This window comes from Anguilla anguilla, chromosome 5, assembly GCF_013347855.1.
Source record: "Anguilla anguilla isolate fAngAng1 chromosome 5, fAngAng1.pri, whole genome shotgun sequence".
NCBI lineage: Eukaryota > Metazoa > Chordata > Actinopteri > Anguilliformes > Anguillidae > Anguilla > Anguilla anguilla.
In genome coordinates this window covers 5,370,327-5,388,298 of record NC_049205.1, presented here as the reverse complement: position 1 = coordinate 5,388,298, position 17,972 = coordinate 5,370,327, and the positions used below count along the sequence as shown (strand labels likewise).

The following is a 17,972-nucleotide window of genomic DNA, read 5'->3' as shown; positions in this document are numbered from 1 at the left end:
CTGTCCGCATTATTCCCCATTACGCCGATTACTGGTGAGAACAAGTTGAGAAATTTCCGGTTTCTTCGCCAGGCGAGCCAGATCTTATCTGGCAGAAATAAAGAACGCGCTCTAAGTGGTCGGTCTGTGACGAGGCTGAGGTCTGGTGGCAAGTCCCTTCCTTCAGTCCATTTATTTATTTATTTATCCATTTCATTTATTTATTTTACTTAATTTATTTAATAGATACATACATGAAATAATTAAATAGATAAATTATTTATCTATTTATTTTAATTCATCTATATTATTTATTTATTTGTTTGTAAGACTCAAACTCCAAAGACGTCGGTGGCTGCAGAAGCATTGCGGTTCGCTGCCCGTGCTCAAAGCGCAGCACGGCTATTTCACCGGTTGCTGTGGAAACGGCAATCCGACTCATCTTTGACGGGGTAAAGAAAAAAAAAAAGAAAAAAAAAAAAACAATCGAACGAGGACCAGACAGTTCTAAAAAAGCTAATTTAAACCTGTGAAAGAAAGTGAAATTCACACGTTCATGGTTCAGAAACTCTGGCAAATTAAACATTCCCGTGACAATGGCCGGTTTTCTCCAACAAACTGCGCTGACACGGAGCCAAGTTTTCACAATGAGCGTTTGTAAAGCATGCGAGCTCAGTGTCCACCGCACCACAGACCTGCATGCTAATGATGAAACGGAGCGGACAAGTAGAACAAATAATTACACAATTTCTTCAAAACTTAGAATATTGCAGGAGTCAGTATATGAAATGAGCATGCCGATAGCTGTAACTTTTATTGCAATTGTTATTGTTATTTTTTGTTCCCTCTCCACAGATTTCATATACAGTTCATTTACTTTTTCCGACAGCCAACGTGTGTTCAAGAGGCAAATCCGACAAATTCAACTTTTCTGGAACCTGCGTCTCTTCAGTACAAATGTACAAAAATATATGCAAAATATACCCTTCCACCCCATTACAGCTTTTACACCATGCACACCTTCACAGGAAAGCGCAGAAACTTTGACAAGCCTCACAAATCACAAATTACACAACAGAATTTAGTGAGAGGGAAGAAAAAAAAAAGATAAATGAGTCTCTCTTTATCTTAGCTGGTGGCAAAAGACAAATTGTCTTAATGAAGTTCTGCATTTAAAAGACCTCATAATGACTCGCAGCTGACCACCAGCTTTAAGGAGATAGTGATTTCCAAGCCCGCGGGGCCACCGCCTGCTGATTGGCTGGTTATCTACAGCAGCTGACCCGCGCTCACTACGCGCCACCATCAACAAGCTCTGGGAATATTTCCACACCGGCCTCGACCCCCCAGCTGCTCAATATTAACTACAGGGAGGCCATTACAAGTAGATTAGCGGAATCAATCGGTCGATTTTCATTACGGACACTGTTTGCGAGTTTCAGGCTTGCTGGACGGACGATGTGACCCGGGCCAGTGAACTGAAGCGTGCGTATCGGGGCGGAAGCAGCGGCGTGGCGGTCGGTGGGGTCGCTCGCCTGCGTTCGCACGCGCTGCCCGGTCCCGTTCTGGTACCGGCCGGGCCTAAAAGCCGCTGACCCCACCATGACCTCCAGATGACCTCTAAATGACCCCTGACGACCTCCAGATGACCCAGGACTGCCGATTCTCTAAGAAAAACTGCATTCTGTTAAATTAGGCCCAGAACACACGATAGTAGTGTTCCTTAGACTATGGGTCAGGAACCAAAATGGGTAGCCGGAGTGTATGTGATGTAATGTAAATGTAATGTATGAGGTGGGACCCTCATGAGCCTGTAGTCCACTGGGCTAGGCTAGCATGTGTATTTGATTGGTCCTGAAAGGTATTAAATTTCTAATTTGGTTCTTGATATTAAAAGTATTTCAAACTTGGATCAGGTTATTAAAAATTTTAAGAACCAGTGTACTCCAGGGCAGCCAAAACCAAAGTTTCCATTCCTCAATTCACTGGCCAGCGGTGTGAAAAACAGTACACTTTATGGAGTGAATTTTCGCTTCCTTTATCTTAATTCAATTCAATTCAATTCAAATCATTTTATTTGTCCCCAAGGGGCCAAATAAATGATCCCACTGAATCCTAAGACTTTGTGGTCATTTGCCTCAGCCGAAGCCTCAATTAATGAATCGGTTGTGATCGAGTGATTTAGCCGAGTGAATTCGGGAAAGCCCAGGGGGCAAACACAGCGGACTGCACAAGGATTCCCGGAGGGGGATTTACCGCTGGTCAGTGAACGGGACTTTTCCGGGGGAATTCGACAGAGGAGGGACGTCGGGCCTGCACTGACGCGGTCCCGCAGTCAGTTTGACTGGAGAGTGACACCGGCTCCTTTTAACACCCTGACAGGTTCCTCTCAGACCGTCCCGCGCACGCAGACAGGCTTTCTGTTTCACTTTGAGGGGGGGTGAGCTCTCGCGGTTTAATATTACACACAACGTGATCTCAAAGATACGGCCCACATGCCCACATGCCCGCATGCTATAGGTCAGCCGTTTGAAAACGAGGGGCTGGCATTGGCGGCCAGTCAAACAGCCGACGGTGCAAATCTCAAGTCATTCCTCTTCAAGTTTCGTATTTCATGTTTTTGCATGAAACTGATCCACTGCTCTGTTACTGCGCATCAAGCGCACTTGAGTCCATTTCTGCTTGGATGCGCTTTTTAAACGCCCCAATCACCACGCTTCTCCGCAACACCACAATTTGGTCTTTCTATCATCCCCAAAAACTTAAACTGCTTAAACTGACTTCAGTTTAAAAAAATAATAACCATAGCAATGCAGAAATGTTGTGCATTAACGAGATTATTTGTCCTCCCTGGTCTGAATACAGCGGAAGTCTCTGTTCAAAACCCCCATTGGCCATGTACATGGAGACCAGGGTTGCCTCTTCTGCCACAACAGAGAAGAGGACCAGGCTGGAACTCTGCCTAAAGGAGAGCCTGAAGGAAGAGGGGCGACAATGGCAAACCTGGCAATCCCTTTCCTGTGCACAATCCTGGGAGTGAACCTTATGAAGCTTACTTATGACTGTGAAGGTCACCAGCGAAGAAATAATGCACGCAAATACCAAAAGCCTGGGACAGGATATGCCCCAATCGAGAAATAAAATAACAGGAAGTAGAAAACAATAAAGGAGACCACGGCTACAGCCTGGGTCTCCAGGGCAACAGGCCCTGATATAGAGACGAATTGGAGGGGGGGGAGGGGGACACGTCTGACCACGCCCTCTGACTGCGTCCGGCCACCCCAGAGCCGCCCCTGTGGAGGACCGAGGGCGGGTCCAGCCCCGGGCGTTGGCCGGACCAATCAGCCGTCACCCGTTAGCGCCCAGGTGAGCAAGCGCAGGTTACCGCGAACGCGTTTCCCCACCAGCAGGGGGAGCAGCGGGTGACCGTCAGAACTGGCCAGACTTTGTCAGCCAAAGAGGACTTTAGAATCAAACATCCAAAGAGGCTTATCAGCCCTTTGGGATTCACACAATCTACTGTTTATCAGTCGACTTCAGGCACGTGGGGGGGTCATTTCTCAGTCCTGTTTCGTTTCTGTCTCAGGAGCAACACTGGGTCTCACTAACGGCTCACACAATGCACTCCTGAGTCTCACGAGGCTCCACTAAAACTCAAACAGGAGCAAAGAGCAGAATGAGGAAACGAATTCCACGCTCTGTGAGACCAGTCAGAATCAAACTGAAAGAGCCCTCATCATAAACAGCCTTCCTGTAAACGACACCTTCACATTATTCCAGACCTTGTTTTCTTGAAAGGAGAGCTTCTAAGATTTTTTGCACGACGGATGTTGTTCGAAACCCGCCGCAGAAGGCGCTTAATTAAGTCAGGTGTGTGCAGGTGAGTCAGGCAGGTGAGGTTGCCAGAGGCAGCGAATTCAACCCGTCGGGGAGTATAACGAGGACAAGCGTGTGACAGAAGGCAGCCAATCGCAAGGCGAGTTCCGACAGGAAGTTGACAACAGGGTCCAAGGGTTCTGGACTTTAAAAGCGAAAGGACTCATATCTTTTGTTGGCAGCCAGCCTTCTTGTGGTTTTTATGGCAGGTCATGTGGGACAGTGGTGTCCCAGCGTAACAGGGGGGGTTGATTATTGGGGTCACCCTCCTGCCATCCCCAGAGTTGGAGCCTTGGAGCTGAGCTGTGTGGCCCACGAAGCAAGCCAAGCTCGCTCACCCCAGGGAAAGCGCCCATGCACAACGACTAGCTTTTCAGGAACGGCCGCTGCAGGTAAGGATTCCACAACAACCGGCTGGCCAACGTTTGAAAGGTTAAAGGCCCTTCCCGCCGGAGCACATGACCACGTCAGCCAATGAGCAGCCGCCTTCTAAACGCAGCCTTCCTGCGAGCCAGCTGTCTCGATTCCAGCACCGAGACCGCTGCGCGGACCGTAGGAGGGCTGTTTGAGCAGCAGAACAAACGCGCCAGGCCCGAACGCCGACGCGCCAGGCCCGAACGCCGACGGGCAGACGAGCTTTTGTGCAAATCGCTGAACAAACGATCGCTTCCGCGAGACGAAGGCCGCCGGGCTCCGCACCTAGCGCGCTATTCTTCGCCCGCTAACGAGAGCGCTAACGCTCCTCTCTGTACCGAGAAGGCCACCATCTAGCTCCAGCAACCAGAATCTCCTCCTCACAACGGCCTCTAACGACTGCTTCATTTCAACACCTCTAAAGAGGGGGACCTCATTTTAAACACCATACCCCCCACCACAAACACTCAGTAGGTGTTGTGAGTGATCTGAGTGTACTGGGTCTTCACCACCCCCCACCCCCCCGAGGATGAAAATGGTCGTTATGATATTATTAAGACACGGGAATGCCTAAAAGGTGATGATGTCACACGAAGGAGGTTGGCGAACAGCAATGGGGGGGGGAGGGCTGAGCATCACTCCTGACAACAGAAACGCACACACACACGCAAGCACACGCACACACTCACAGACTCATGCATGCACACACACACACTCCCGCACACATGCACACACACACACACACTTATGCACGCATGCACAAACACACACACACACACTCTTGCACACACGCACACACACACTCTCTCTCTCAAGGTTGTGTTCCACCCTCATTCACCCCTCCACCTCTCAGCCGGTGATCCATTCCATGACGGAATCTCTTCATCACCCCGAGCGTTATTAACCAGCGCGATCTGGCAGATCCGACAGGTTCGCCTCGTGGATTTATGCTTCTGGCTGTGCGGCAGCGGCTAAAATCTGCCCGTTTCGCTTGTGTGTCTGAGCTATCCCCCCCCCCCCCCCCCCTAAGCCTAACCCCGAAACCCCCCCTATTTATTATCTGCACATAATACATGTGTTTGACAGCAGCAAGATTGGACTTTAGCCTGGATTGAATCAACATCAGTCCTCAACACTTTTCCTTCAACTTCCGTCAACATAATCTTTGGTTAGAAAAACAACAATCTGTTTAATGGGTGTTTACTGCTGTTTGCATGAAGATAGCTACTTTGAACACTTTTGAGTACATAATTCCGGCAGAATGATCAAAATTATCAAAACGCACAAGCACACACAAACACACAGAAGTGACAGAGACTACACCAATCCAATTCCAGGAGAACACAGAGTGCACAGACAGGGAGGCCCATCAGGGCAGCAGTGAGTCCTAAGCCTGGTTTATTCCCAGCTCAGGTCGACCGCAGCATCAGAGAGGAACTCCTGGACCTCACATCGCATTTCCTGGAGATGCGGCTTAATGGTTTCGATCAAAACCCATTTCTGCCCAGGGAGCCCAGACAGCCGAGCTCTCAGCACGGTTCCCACAAAGTGCTTATGCTTCCGTTTTCCTCCACAAGCAATCCCCAAGTTACAGTCTCCACCCCAAGCAATTCCAAGTTACAGGTCGCCATCCTAAGCAATCCAAATTACGGTCTCTTCCCTAAGCATTCCAAGTCACAGTGTCCTCCCCAAACAATCCCAAATTACAGTCTCTTCTACCAGCCATCCCCAGTTACACTCTCCTCCCCTAGTGATCCCAAGTTACAGTCTACTCCCCAAGCGAACACAAGTTGCGGTCTCCTCCCTAAACAATCCAAGTCACGGTCTCTTTTGGACCACCCTGAGTGTCCGTTGGCACAGCCGCCCGCTCTACAGTGACCTCATACCATTTACACGCGCTGCTCACTCCCATCTCCCTGGCAACCCTGACCACCGGCACGCCGAGACCACCGCTCCCCTGCCTGACCCCGCTGTCTGTAATTACGGTCTGTAATCACGGTCTGTAATTACACACCGACAGAGCTCTCCAGAGTTCCCCTGATGTCACTGGCATCACACTAACACAGACACACAAACAAAAACACACAAACAAACACAAACAAACACACAGAGATAGAAACACAAATATACAAACAAAAGCACACTAACACAATCAAACAAACACATAAACACAAAGACAAATACACAAACAAAAAAGCACAAATACAAACACACAAACACACACACCTAACCTCCACTCGCCTGCAGCATTTCAACACAAGTGCAATAAAAAAACACCCGAACACGTGGGCAACAGTAAGCCCAGCCTATTTTCCCGAGAAACATCGTCAGACATTAAACTGCTTTTATTGGGCTTTCATCGAACTGCGAGCCTCGGTTCTACTCAAGCGTTCGAGTTGTGCGCTTTCGAACCGCGCGACACGTTACATCACAAAACATGCCACCAGACTGACGCGCTCGCTTACCCAGATATTCCAGTCGACGAGACAAGACTGAACACGTCAGACTACTGTGCTTGCTTTCGGAACAACTGCCAAGCTCCCCTCTAAGGAAACAAACGTGTCCCGTCTCAGTCTGAGCTTTCCCGGGGTTTACGGCATAGCCTGTGGGTCAGAAGCTCTGATTTTGGAGCGCCAGAGATCATTTATGGTTTTTGCCGAATCTCTGCTCGATCACACAAATCGATCGCAAAACATCTGAGCCAAAATGGCGGAAAGCTGGTACCTCCAGCACACAGGCACCAAACCTGAGCCAAAATGGCGGAAAGCTGGTACCTCCAGCACACAGGCACCAAACCTGAGCCAAAATGGCGGAACGCTGGTACCTCCAGCACACAGGCATCAAATCAGAGCCCAAATGGCGGAACGCTGGCACGTCCAGCACACAGGCACCAAACCTGAGCCCAAATGGCGGAACGCTGGTACCTCCAGCACACAGGCATCGAATCAGAGCCGGAATGGCGAAATCACTTCCCCCTGCTACTCCGAACTTAGAAGGTTAAATTTGCAAAACAAACTTTTTTTTTTATATACAAATTGGGTTTATTGTCACCTACAAAACAGCACAGGAATTGTGTTGTTTTTTTCCACAGGTTACACACGCCAAAAGCGAGGTCCCCCGTGGGCAGCTCCGACATTTATTTTTTCATAATCATATTGACTCAAAATTCAACAGCACTCACAGAATGGGAAAAGAAACCCATAAATCCATAAACACCCAACCACAGCACACACACAAACACACACACACACACACACACGCACATCGACCTCCAGCTTTGGCTGAGTAATTTAGACAGAGTTCCTGGTAAACACACACTGCCTGCTGAGTGCTGCTTCCAGAACACGTGCAGCTATAGGCTATCGATGGGCCAGTACCGCTATAGCAGCCTCAGAGGCTAACAGTGGGCCAGTACCGTTATAGCAGCCTCACGGGCTAACGATGAGCCGGTACTGCTATAGCAGCCTCGGAGGCTAACGGTGGGCTGGTACCACTACTGCAGCATTGGAGGCTAACGGTGGGCCGGTACCACTACAGCAGCATTGGAGGCTAACGGTGGGCCGGGTACCGCTATAGCAGCCTCAGAGGCTAACGGTGGGCCGGGTACCGCTATAGCAGCCTCAGAGGCTAACGGTGGGCCGGGTACCGCTATAGCAGCCTCGGAGGCTAACGGTGGGCCGGGTACCGCTATAGCAGCCTCGGAGGCTAACGGTGGGCCGGGTACCGCTATAGCAGCCTCGGAGGCTAACGGTGGGCCGGTACTGCTATAGCAGCCTCGGAGGCTAACGGTGGGCCGGTACTGCTATAGCAGCCTGGCACCACTACAGAAAGAACGCCAGTACTGCTGAGAAGGCGGGAGGCGGGAGTGAGGAGATGAGAGAGTCTCATCACTTTAGTCTTGCTCTCGGTTATTACACTCCTAACAGTCCTAGGGGAGGTTTTTGTCGAGACTGGAGGAGGATGAGGTGTTATTGGGGAATACGTGGGGGGGGGGGGGGGGGGGGGGGGGGTCCGCTTTGCAACCTTCTCCCTTGTGCTTTTCCATCGCCTTGGCAACCGGTCTTTCACAGCGAACGACTTGCGTTGAACAATGTTCAACGTGCGAATCCTAGCGAGCAACACACACCTGCCAAAGGGTGGGGGGGGGGGGGTGATGATTACTCAAAAGCCGCGTTTCCACCGCAGGAACTATACCCCGGAACTAGGAACCTTTTGAGGAACTCAGTGCGTTTCCACCGCAGGAACTAGGGTCTAAATTTAGTTCTGGGGGCTTTGTTTTACCCCCCAAAACGTTCCTGCTCGGGGGGTAGTACTTTCCGAAAGTACAGGAACCTTTTGGGTGGAGCTTGCAGCGCTGAACATTTCTGATTGGTCGAGTACTCGTAGCATTTGTGTTGTATTTATTTTCCGCCATTACCCGCCATGTTTGAAAATATGCAGCGGCAAACCAATTTATTTTCATAATAACTTCAAATCAAACTTGTATGTTATGCGGCGCAGTAGCCTACTTTTGGTTAGGCTATAGCCTGTCAACGTCTTGGAATTATAACGTGTGCTCTTCTGTTCTTTTCTTGCTTTAGTATTCGTTTTATAAAATGCTAAGCATTCGTGCTGGGACAGCATATTACGTAGGCTACCAAAACATTCAAACGGATTAATTCGGTTTCTGAATATTTTCTTCCGGATTTTCTTTGTTAGCCCGTTGTAATTGACTCAAAACGTTTGATACAGTTATGTGAGGTATGCGGTAGTTCTGCATAATTAACATTGGTGATACAGTACAAGCAAACTGGAAATCACCTTCCGTACTTTTTATCCGGTTAAAATAACAGGTTAATTCTAGTAATCTTCCCTTTAGCTTTTTCAGACTGCCGTAATTTTACTCAATTTTACTGCCATTTTTCAATTCCACGAAAAGACCAGGAAGACTATGGACTCATTTATGGTGCATGGTTCGCATCTGGAGGGCACACTTCGCTGCTCGGCTAGCAGTAACTTCGAAGGAAAGCAAACGGTGGCTGTACCACTACTAATTTACATTTTCACGCAAGTCCGAGTTTTCGTTCTATTCTTGTCATTTTGCGATTAGCCTATATGGAATTGACGACGAGAAAGTAATAAAACAGCAAATTGTTTACAACGTGTGCATGTTTTCTGCTGTTAATGAATGTGTTTGAGAGGATATATGAAAATCAATAAATACAAAAGTAACCATATATAGTCATTGTTGGTAACCCGTTGTATATAAGTGGAATAAACCCCCCCGGGCTGTCCCGGTTATTAGAAAATAATGTAGGCTACTTCGGTGGTAGTATGGGGTTACAGAAGAAATCATATGACAGATGGACCGACGACAACGTCAGTGGGCTAATTTTCCTAATCTTCGCGGTACTTTAGACCCCGGTGGAAACGCAGACAACCATTGGCTGAAGGAACCTTTTAGTTCCTGGTAAAGTAGTTCCTGGGACTGAAAGTTCCGGGTAATTTTGGTGGAAACGCGGCTAAAGTGTCCAGCATGAACAAAGAGACCACAGGGGAAGGGAATGAGCACCTGACCCCAAAATAACAGACAAGAGCCCAGAGTGAGGGCTCCCCAAAAAAGTCGACCACTTTTCAGGTGCATCAGTCAGCCTAAAATCTGCCCAATGAATCAACTTTAACATACTAATCCTCATCCTCATCCTCATCCTAATTCAGAGCAGCTTGATCCAGTCCAGGTTTTCACTAGAACCAGTGCAGTGCTGGGGGAAGTTTAACAGTCCGTTTCCGAACTGGGCCCAAAACGCTGCCGCTCCCGTCCCGCCAGAGAGCGCCCGTCCCGTTCGCGCGCGGTTCAGAGAGAGGCGCTGCGGGACAGGCGGTATCTGTTACCGACGGCGACGACGGAAGAAGAGCGAGACGAGTTTGAGCAGGGCACCGGGGGGAAAAAAAGCAGTCTGGGCTTTTTTTTTTCTTTTTTTTTTTTTTTTTACATCGGCGCAGAATTAAAAATCAGAGCGTATACGCGCCAGTGCCCCAAAATAACCCGGCCCCTCCGGGGCGGACCGGCGGGCGCCTGCTCCCCGTCCATCGCCGCGGCGTGCAGGGCCCGATCAAAGCAAACGGGACCGGCCCCAGAGCGACGAAAAAACAAGGAAGAGGACGAGGATTAGGCCCCATTACTGATATGAAAACCGCAAGCAGCAGAGAGCAGTCCTCTCTCTCTCTCTCTCACTCTCCCTCCCTCTCTCACACTCTCTCTCTCTTACTCTCACACTCACACACTCTCTCTCTCTCTCAATAAAAAAACAGCCCTGACCTTACATTACCAGACAATAAGCTGGCTTTCTCCCACACAAGCTCTTTTTGCTGCAATATACATGTGGGTGTGTGTGAGAGAGAGAGAGAGAGAGAAACAGTGCGTATGTATGTGAGTGAGTGAAAGTGTGTGTGTGTGTGTGTGTGTGTATGTGCATGCGTGAGCGTGTGTGTCCTGAGTATCCCTCTACCTTGGTACTGACAACTGTGAGCACAATCCACACACAGACAGACACACACACACACACACACACACTCACAGGCCTTTTCCACTTCAAGGCAAACAGGCCCTGTCTCTCTTAACTACGCAAGCAGTGGCAAGGAGCAGAGGAACTCTGGGACCCCTGGAATTATGAATGAAAAGCGCTAGTCTTGTACAGCTTATTAAATAAAATAAAAGCCACGACACAGGACACGTGTGCATCCCTGCAACAAAACAAGCTCAGTCTTCAGCATGTGATGCGGCTACACTGCACCGCTGAGCCATTAGCTCTGAAACGATATTCTGTCCACTCCTTTTAACGGACAAACCAAACTAATTTCCTTCATTAGATCAATGTCCCTAACGGTCGCGGCGAGACTACGGCTGCCGCTGTATCACCATGGGCACCAGTGAGAACTTAACGCACACAAAGAACACATATTCGCCTGCGTGTGTAAATATTTGCGGTTTATAAGCACATATTCACGCCGAATTAACACCACAATCAATGTAAATCACGAATGGGTGGGATAAACCAACGTCTGAAGATAAGATGATGGTGGATTTACCCATGCGTCTATTTGCTCATACTCTTTTTTAAAAACACGGTGGTTCACATAAACAAGAGCAGGCTATTTTCTTCAGTTTTGACAGCTTTTTATAAAAGCCCTGGAGGTAAATCCTATACTCCGCTTAAATAAGCAACCGTTTCACAACATCACCCCCTCATTATGGTCTCGACGTCACCTTAAATTATTGTTGTTGACTAACTTTTTACTTTTTACGGGGATGAACCAGGTGTTTTTATTACATTTCTACTTCCTACCATAATTTAGGTCTAAAAGATATAGCCTTAAGTGCTACTTTTAATGCTATAGTTTCCCGATCTCCCAGAGTCCAGGATAATGAATTCTGCCAAAATCGTCCATCATGCCGCGTGCATCACGGAAATCACAATCGGACCGCAAATTCGTAAAACGGTCAAATTCGGTTCAATCCCATGCACTTTGGCAACACATGCCGCCTTTCCTTCAAACGATTTTGACGACGAAGCAAAGATAGGGAACAAATCCATGCTAGCATTAGCATAGAAAACAGTCCCAAGTGACAGACATCGGAAGCCGTGAGAGTAGTAGCCTAGCCTCTATAGGCTATGCTACAGTAAGATTGCCGCACGAGCAAATCTGGTACGTCCAAAATGAATCCTAAATTACATTGTTTCCCAGCCATGGAATTGGTTACATACAGATTAGGCACAAGCAGCCCAGCGATATATGGGGAATCATTTTTGTTTTAGATTTTAGAGAGACGTACAGCTCGCTGGTAACCTGCTATCACGATGTGACAGTTGGGTTACTTGTTTGCAAGCCAAATACGTGAAAACAACGATTGCTTGCTTGTTAATAATTTTAGACAACTTGTTCATCAGTTGAATTAAGGTCCTGCAAGAGAGGAAGAACCAATCCCTAGTCAATTCTGTCTGCGGAAACATTGTTGCAAGTAAGCGGTGCTTTTGAAGCGACTGGATTATAGGAAACTCAGTAGGCAAAAACTGCTATTCACGTAATTGTGGCATCTTACCTGAATCGTCCCCCGCAGTGTTGGCACTGCTCCCCAGCCCAACCGGGATCGCACAAACAGTTGCCGGTGACGGGGTTGCACTGTCCGTTCAGACACACTCTGTCGCATTCCTTCGCCTTCGCGGCGGACGGCTGACCAAGCAAGACCAAAGCCGCGATCATCAAGAGCAGGCTTTGCAGCGCCGAGCCGGGCGGACTTCGGGGGGACACACCGCGGCTCGCGCTCCGACCAAAGGCCCGCCGCATCTCACCGTCCATCCTCGCAATAATTCACAAGCGGCGTTTCGTCTTTGTGTAGTCCCTTCTAGATTCTTGCTTCAGTTACCAAAAAAAAAAAAAATCCTTAGCACACCGTACTCTATAATGTTCGCGTTCAATTCGCAACAAAAATAGACCCACTTTCTTCGATCCTGGTCGACAGACTTAAGATGTAATCATTTGTACCGTGGTGCTCCAAGTTCCCAGGAATTTCGGACAGCTCTCCCGGTTCCCGTTCGGTGGTCCAGATCTCTCCGCGGGACTAGTTTTCTTGCAACCTCGTTCACATTCTCCTTAATCCTCAACAGCTTCGAGCCTACTGACACCTGGAAATGACGTCTAAATCAGCGGGAGCGCGGAAAGTGGACGAGCCTCAGGACTCTGAGCTGCAGCGCGGGGGATTTAATTTTGCTGGGGCCGTTTACAGAACCAAGAAGTGTTCACAACGTGAGATTACATATAGACCATTTTCACTAAAGTTGAAATTCAGTCCCACCGGCGACGTGAAATCTCTGTTATTTAATGTTTAGTGATTTGCGGTGTAAATTATCGTGTTTTTATTTAGGCTACACAAGAACGTATTTATACAAGTGTAAAGAACGATGTTAATTGTTTTGTTTTTTTAATAGTTAGAAAACTGTGATACAACTGCTCGCCCAACAAAACAACTGCTCGCCCAACAAAACAACAATGTCGAGATGAAAGATTATTTCGGAAATTGGGAGCTCAAACGATTAACAGAATGTAAGGACATTGACTGCGTGTAAATATTGGGGCTTGAATCAAGTTGACGTAGACCGCCGTGGTAGGCCAGTCTTGAAGTTCTGCCTGGTCGTTACCTGACGTCAGTCAGCATCTGGAAAAGAAAAGTGCGCGAGATTTTTTGGATGGGTTCTGTCAGGTTTTAATACAGCGTTATAATTTATAATAGGAGTTGAACAGATTGAACCCCGGTCACGGTGGTGATCTGCCTCATAAAGCCTTTGAACTTGATAATTAACATCGCGAGCATGCCGCTGTCATGTACCAATGTAATCCAAGGCACTGGTCCTTGAATTGCCTCCAGTGTTGAGCTACGTCTTGACAGGTGGTTTGTTGGATAAGGCAATCAAGTTAAATTACATAAGTCACGATAACAAAAAACAAAAAAAGACTGAAGTAAGATCATCAAACGGAACTGTTACACGAATGCCCCGTTTCAGCGATTTGTGATGTCCGGCCAGGTTTCCAGGCAGTGTTAATACAAGATAAGGCTCTGGTAATCTGTTTTGCTTGGGCCTTATCTTACGAGAACCGGTTTTCGCATTTGGGTTGTCTTACAGACTGTTGGTTTGTGATAGGCTATGGGCCCACCACCTGGGATGCTGTCCTGAGTTTCTTATACATTCCTATCATGTTTTTGTTCATTATAAATATGAAATATATTGGCACTAGCTTTTGATGTAGGCCCTTTCAATACTCACATAGCAAAATAACTGTTCGCTTTTAGGGGGGATTGATGTCCTGGTCATGATGTCATCTTTAATGCAGTGGCCATGGAGTTCTACCAGCACTACACATATTATGTACCAGTCTCCAGGTAAGGCCTATCTTCTGGAGTTTGAACCAGGTGCCCTATCACCCATTGAATAGTTTCATTGTCAAGACATACAGTCCATTGTAGCTCAAGAAAATTGCTTTTTGAAGCAGAAGAAGAGAGCACCCTCCCCTATAAATCTGATGCCGTGCATCAGCTGAATTGATTTCTGCCTCCCGCGCGCGGGTGCAAAGCTGCCAATACTTTGTCAAAGTAATTTACTGAGTAGCGGGCCAGTGAGGCCACTGCATCTAAACTTTTAACGATAGAACCCTCGCAGGTATTTTGAGTAGCCAATGAGTTTTTTTTTTTTTTTTTACTTTTAAAAGAGCTCGATGCATTCTCTAATTATTGGAAAGATTCACTAATGAGCCTCTGAATTAATTATCCTTTCATCAGATAGGAACCCTCTTCCAGTCGCCCTGTTAAATTTCCCTAGTGCACACATTCAGTTGCGTGTCACCTGGTTAATTGGTGTAGCAAAGCGGCGCGGCTGAAGTCAACCTGAGGAGCAGAGCGTCATTTATTTTAATTGCACATTCGAGGAAGCCTAATGCGCTGCTCATCACGAGCAAGCGAATTGAGCCGTTTGCCGAGGTTCGCCGATCTCGCGCCGATTAAAGTCTCTGCCCTGCGATTTTAGAATTGATGAGTCACCCCCTAAATAGGCAGGCTGATTAGGGGGGGGCCCTGTTTATTTACTCTGCTGGTTTACTTACAGTTTTGTACAAATGAGTGGGCGTGTTGCTGGCTTTCTTAGTGATACATAATTTAAATAAGGCAGTTGGCAACTAAGGTCCTGATTTATTAAGACCTTCAGCGCTTGTTAAATGTTTGGACATGTTATTGGTTTTGAGTGTGCTAAAAAGTTTTGTATGTCTTAAAAAATGTCTTGGTATACCGGGCCCTAAGGATTTGCAATTAAACCACAAACAGGGTTAGCTGACCTTTTACTATGAACTGTTTTTCCACATCTTGCGCCGTGCGCCTTGACGACACCTGATTTGATTGGAACTCTGTCTATCATTAGCTCCTGAGGTGTTTTCTCACCATGTTAAAGGTGTTTTGTCTCAGTCAGCTTGGCTAAATGCGCCAACCAAAAATACCTTGAATTGCAAGGTGTTCTAGTGCGAGACACACTGTCAATTTACTGAGCACATCAAAGCAACGTGATGGGCTTTAAATTACACCTGGGCATTTCAGACTGAGGAGGAAACACCAAAAACAGGGTATGGTATAGAAAGAGAGGTGGACTTGTCTGAAAGAGTGCAACGGTATGCACATGAGTTCTGCTGCTCAATGAAACAAACATATAACCCCTGAGGGAGAAGAGCTCCACACCCCCCCACCATGCTTTTTACATGGAAGAGTGTGCATGTGAGAGTGAGTGCGCGCATGCGTGTGTGTGTGTGTGTGCTTGTATGCATCTGTATGTGATTGTGTGACATCTACAAACAAGTGATGCACAGCCTGGATCTTCCATGTCCTGCTTACTGTCGTCATCTGGACAAGAAGTTGAAGCACTTAGGGAGAAATAAATGCTGTAGTTGGAAAATCTTTTATCTCACATTAACAGAATCAGCAAGCCTTTATTTGCAATTTAACTTTAAAAAAAGAACTTGTCTGAATACGCATGTAATCTTTATGTAATTGCAGCATTTGAAAGGTTTTTTTATGCTTATCGGGTTTTGTTGTTACCTTATGACTGGTGAAAGTTAGCCATTTTAAATTCAAACAGGTTCAACTCAAGACAGTTCATCTCCACAGTCAGTGACGATTCCAAACCTCGTTTGTCACCGTTCTATAAAACGGATGGCTTATTTACCACAATAAAAGCAGCCCTGCTCAACAGCGCCATCTCGTGTCCTGTTGAGTGATGTACCGCAAATTTACAGATTTATTAGTAGTATGATATTATGTATTTATATGCATTTTTTTTTCTTCAAGATAACATTCCTACAATACTTTTGCCTCTATCACATAATTCACAGTACTTATCTCAAATCATATTCAAAAATAAAAATAAATAAGCAGTCAAATTCCCTGTGTGAAACAACAGGCCTATTTGTTGTGATTCTCAGACTTATCAAGATGGTGATTTGAAAGTATTTCAGTTTTTTGGTCGTTGGAGTTCTCAGCATGGTTGTATGTGGAAAGATGACGTATGTGGAAGTTTACATAGAGGGAGAATTACAGTTATCTTTAGCGCTGTGATGAATGAAGATCTTGGAGGCAGTTAAGAGATTTTTTTACCCGACATGGGGCTGAAATTCTGCTTTCCCGCGACACAATATGGTGTAGATTTTTTTCTTTGTGTTTTATCTTTTGTCCTCTGTGTTTATGTGTTATCATATGTTGCCTCTTGGCCAGGACACCCATGAAGAAGAGATAAACATCTCAATGAGACCTTCTAAATACAATAGGATAAATACAATAAACCGCCACTAGGTGGCAGCATGAATGTGTATAGAAAGTGTTGAGTTCAAAGTAGCAGAAAAGTTCACCCACTTCAGCCAAGATTGGCCAGTGGCCTGATGTGTACACTGCATAGTGTTTTCACTATAAATACATAGTTTGAGCTCCAGTTAATTAGGTTTGGATGAGAGAGACAGATAATCTGAAACTTGAGAGAGAGGGTAAGATTGGCCATAAAATTTCCAGTAGGTTACAGTCCCTCTGACAGGGTTGCTAAGTTACAGACTCAAGCCTCATCAGATATAACATGTAGGTTGGGGAACATTTTAGATTATGGTGCAGTTATTACAGCTTAATTAAGAATGAATAAGTAAAAATTAATGACTATACTTTATACTGTATTATTGCTCTGTTGTAAATTTCTGTTTTAAAATTAATAAACAGTAGTACATGAAACATGTTGTCTGGAAAGAGGCAAGAGTTTTCAGATTGAGAAATTCAGAACAAGTCTTAACATTCACTGTTGTCGTCTTATCTAAACACTCCTTAATTTAACGGTTGGTCATACACTGTCAAGTCAGCTGTTCTTAAAAAAAAAAAAAGCTTCCATGAAGCTCAGATGCAAAATATAGCAATCAAAAGTTATTGGCCAACTTCCTAAGATGACAATACCGACAACCACTCTACTGAAAATAGACAACCACTTAGTCACAGGGCCCAAGTTTATTTTTTTCAAACTATAAGTCACAGCTCAGGAAGTTTTGAAATCCTGTTTTGTGCTTGTCCGTGGATTGCAGGATGTGGGCTAAGGGTGAGCAATCACTAGTTCACTGGTAGAGAGACTGAGTTCTGTAGAACCAGATGACACACTGTGCCTCACGGGAAGCACTGATCTTCTGGACAGAATGCCTGTGTGATGATGTCATGCCACAGTCAAGACAGATTTACAGACAAGTACAGAAAGCACCGTTCAGTACACTGACCTCCTTTCCCAACATCTTCTCAGCACTTTAACACTAATTCAGTTTCAACATCAGCACTTCAACACCGGATTCACTCCAAAACTCCAGAGCTTCGTACGGCCAATCGGAGCCCAGCACTGCAACGCCAGGTTCCGTCCAATCTGAGAGCTTTGGATTTACTGCTCCAGTGCTGTGTCATCCATTCCATTCACCTCACCGTGAACTTTCCAGACATACCAGCAGAGCACAGCACAGCACAGCCAGGAGAGAGGGAGAAAGGCAGAGAGAGGTGGGAAGGAGAGAGAGAGGGAGAGATACCGAATGGAAGAGAGAAAAGGGGGAAGACAAGAAAGAAAGAGAGGGGGAGAGATGGAATGAGAGTAGAGAGGCATTGAGAGAGAGAGGGGTAGAGA

General features: G+C 46.6%; 1 protein-coding gene and 1 long non-coding RNA gene across 5 annotated transcripts in view; both read right to left on the bottom strand.

Annotated features, from left to right (window-relative positions):
* atrn (attractin) overlaps nt 1–12,947 on the bottom strand; it is an 85,933-nt gene extending 72,986 nt beyond the window's left edge. For 3 of the 4 annotated variants that reach the window (XM_035417160.1, XM_035417163.1, XM_035417161.1), the window contains exon 1: nt 12,350–12,947. In XM_035417160.1, the coding sequence (XP_035273051.1) occupies nt 12,350–12,606 (257 nt within the window). In that variant the 5' untranslated portion in view covers nt 12,607–12,947. The remainder of the gene's footprint in view (nt 1–12,349) is intronic. The other variant, XM_035417162.1, reaches the window with a different exon arrangement.
* Nucleotides 12,948–17,305: 4,358 nt separating this feature from the next.
* Nucleotides 17,306–17,838, bottom strand: LOC118228489. The gene is made up of 2 exons (XR_004765504.1): nt 17,581–17,838; nt 17,306–17,506 (listed from the first exon to the last, which is right to left on the bottom strand). It is a non-coding gene; the product is annotated as an uncharacterized LOC118228489 (long non-coding RNA).
* Nucleotides 17,839–17,972: the final 134 nt, after the last annotated feature.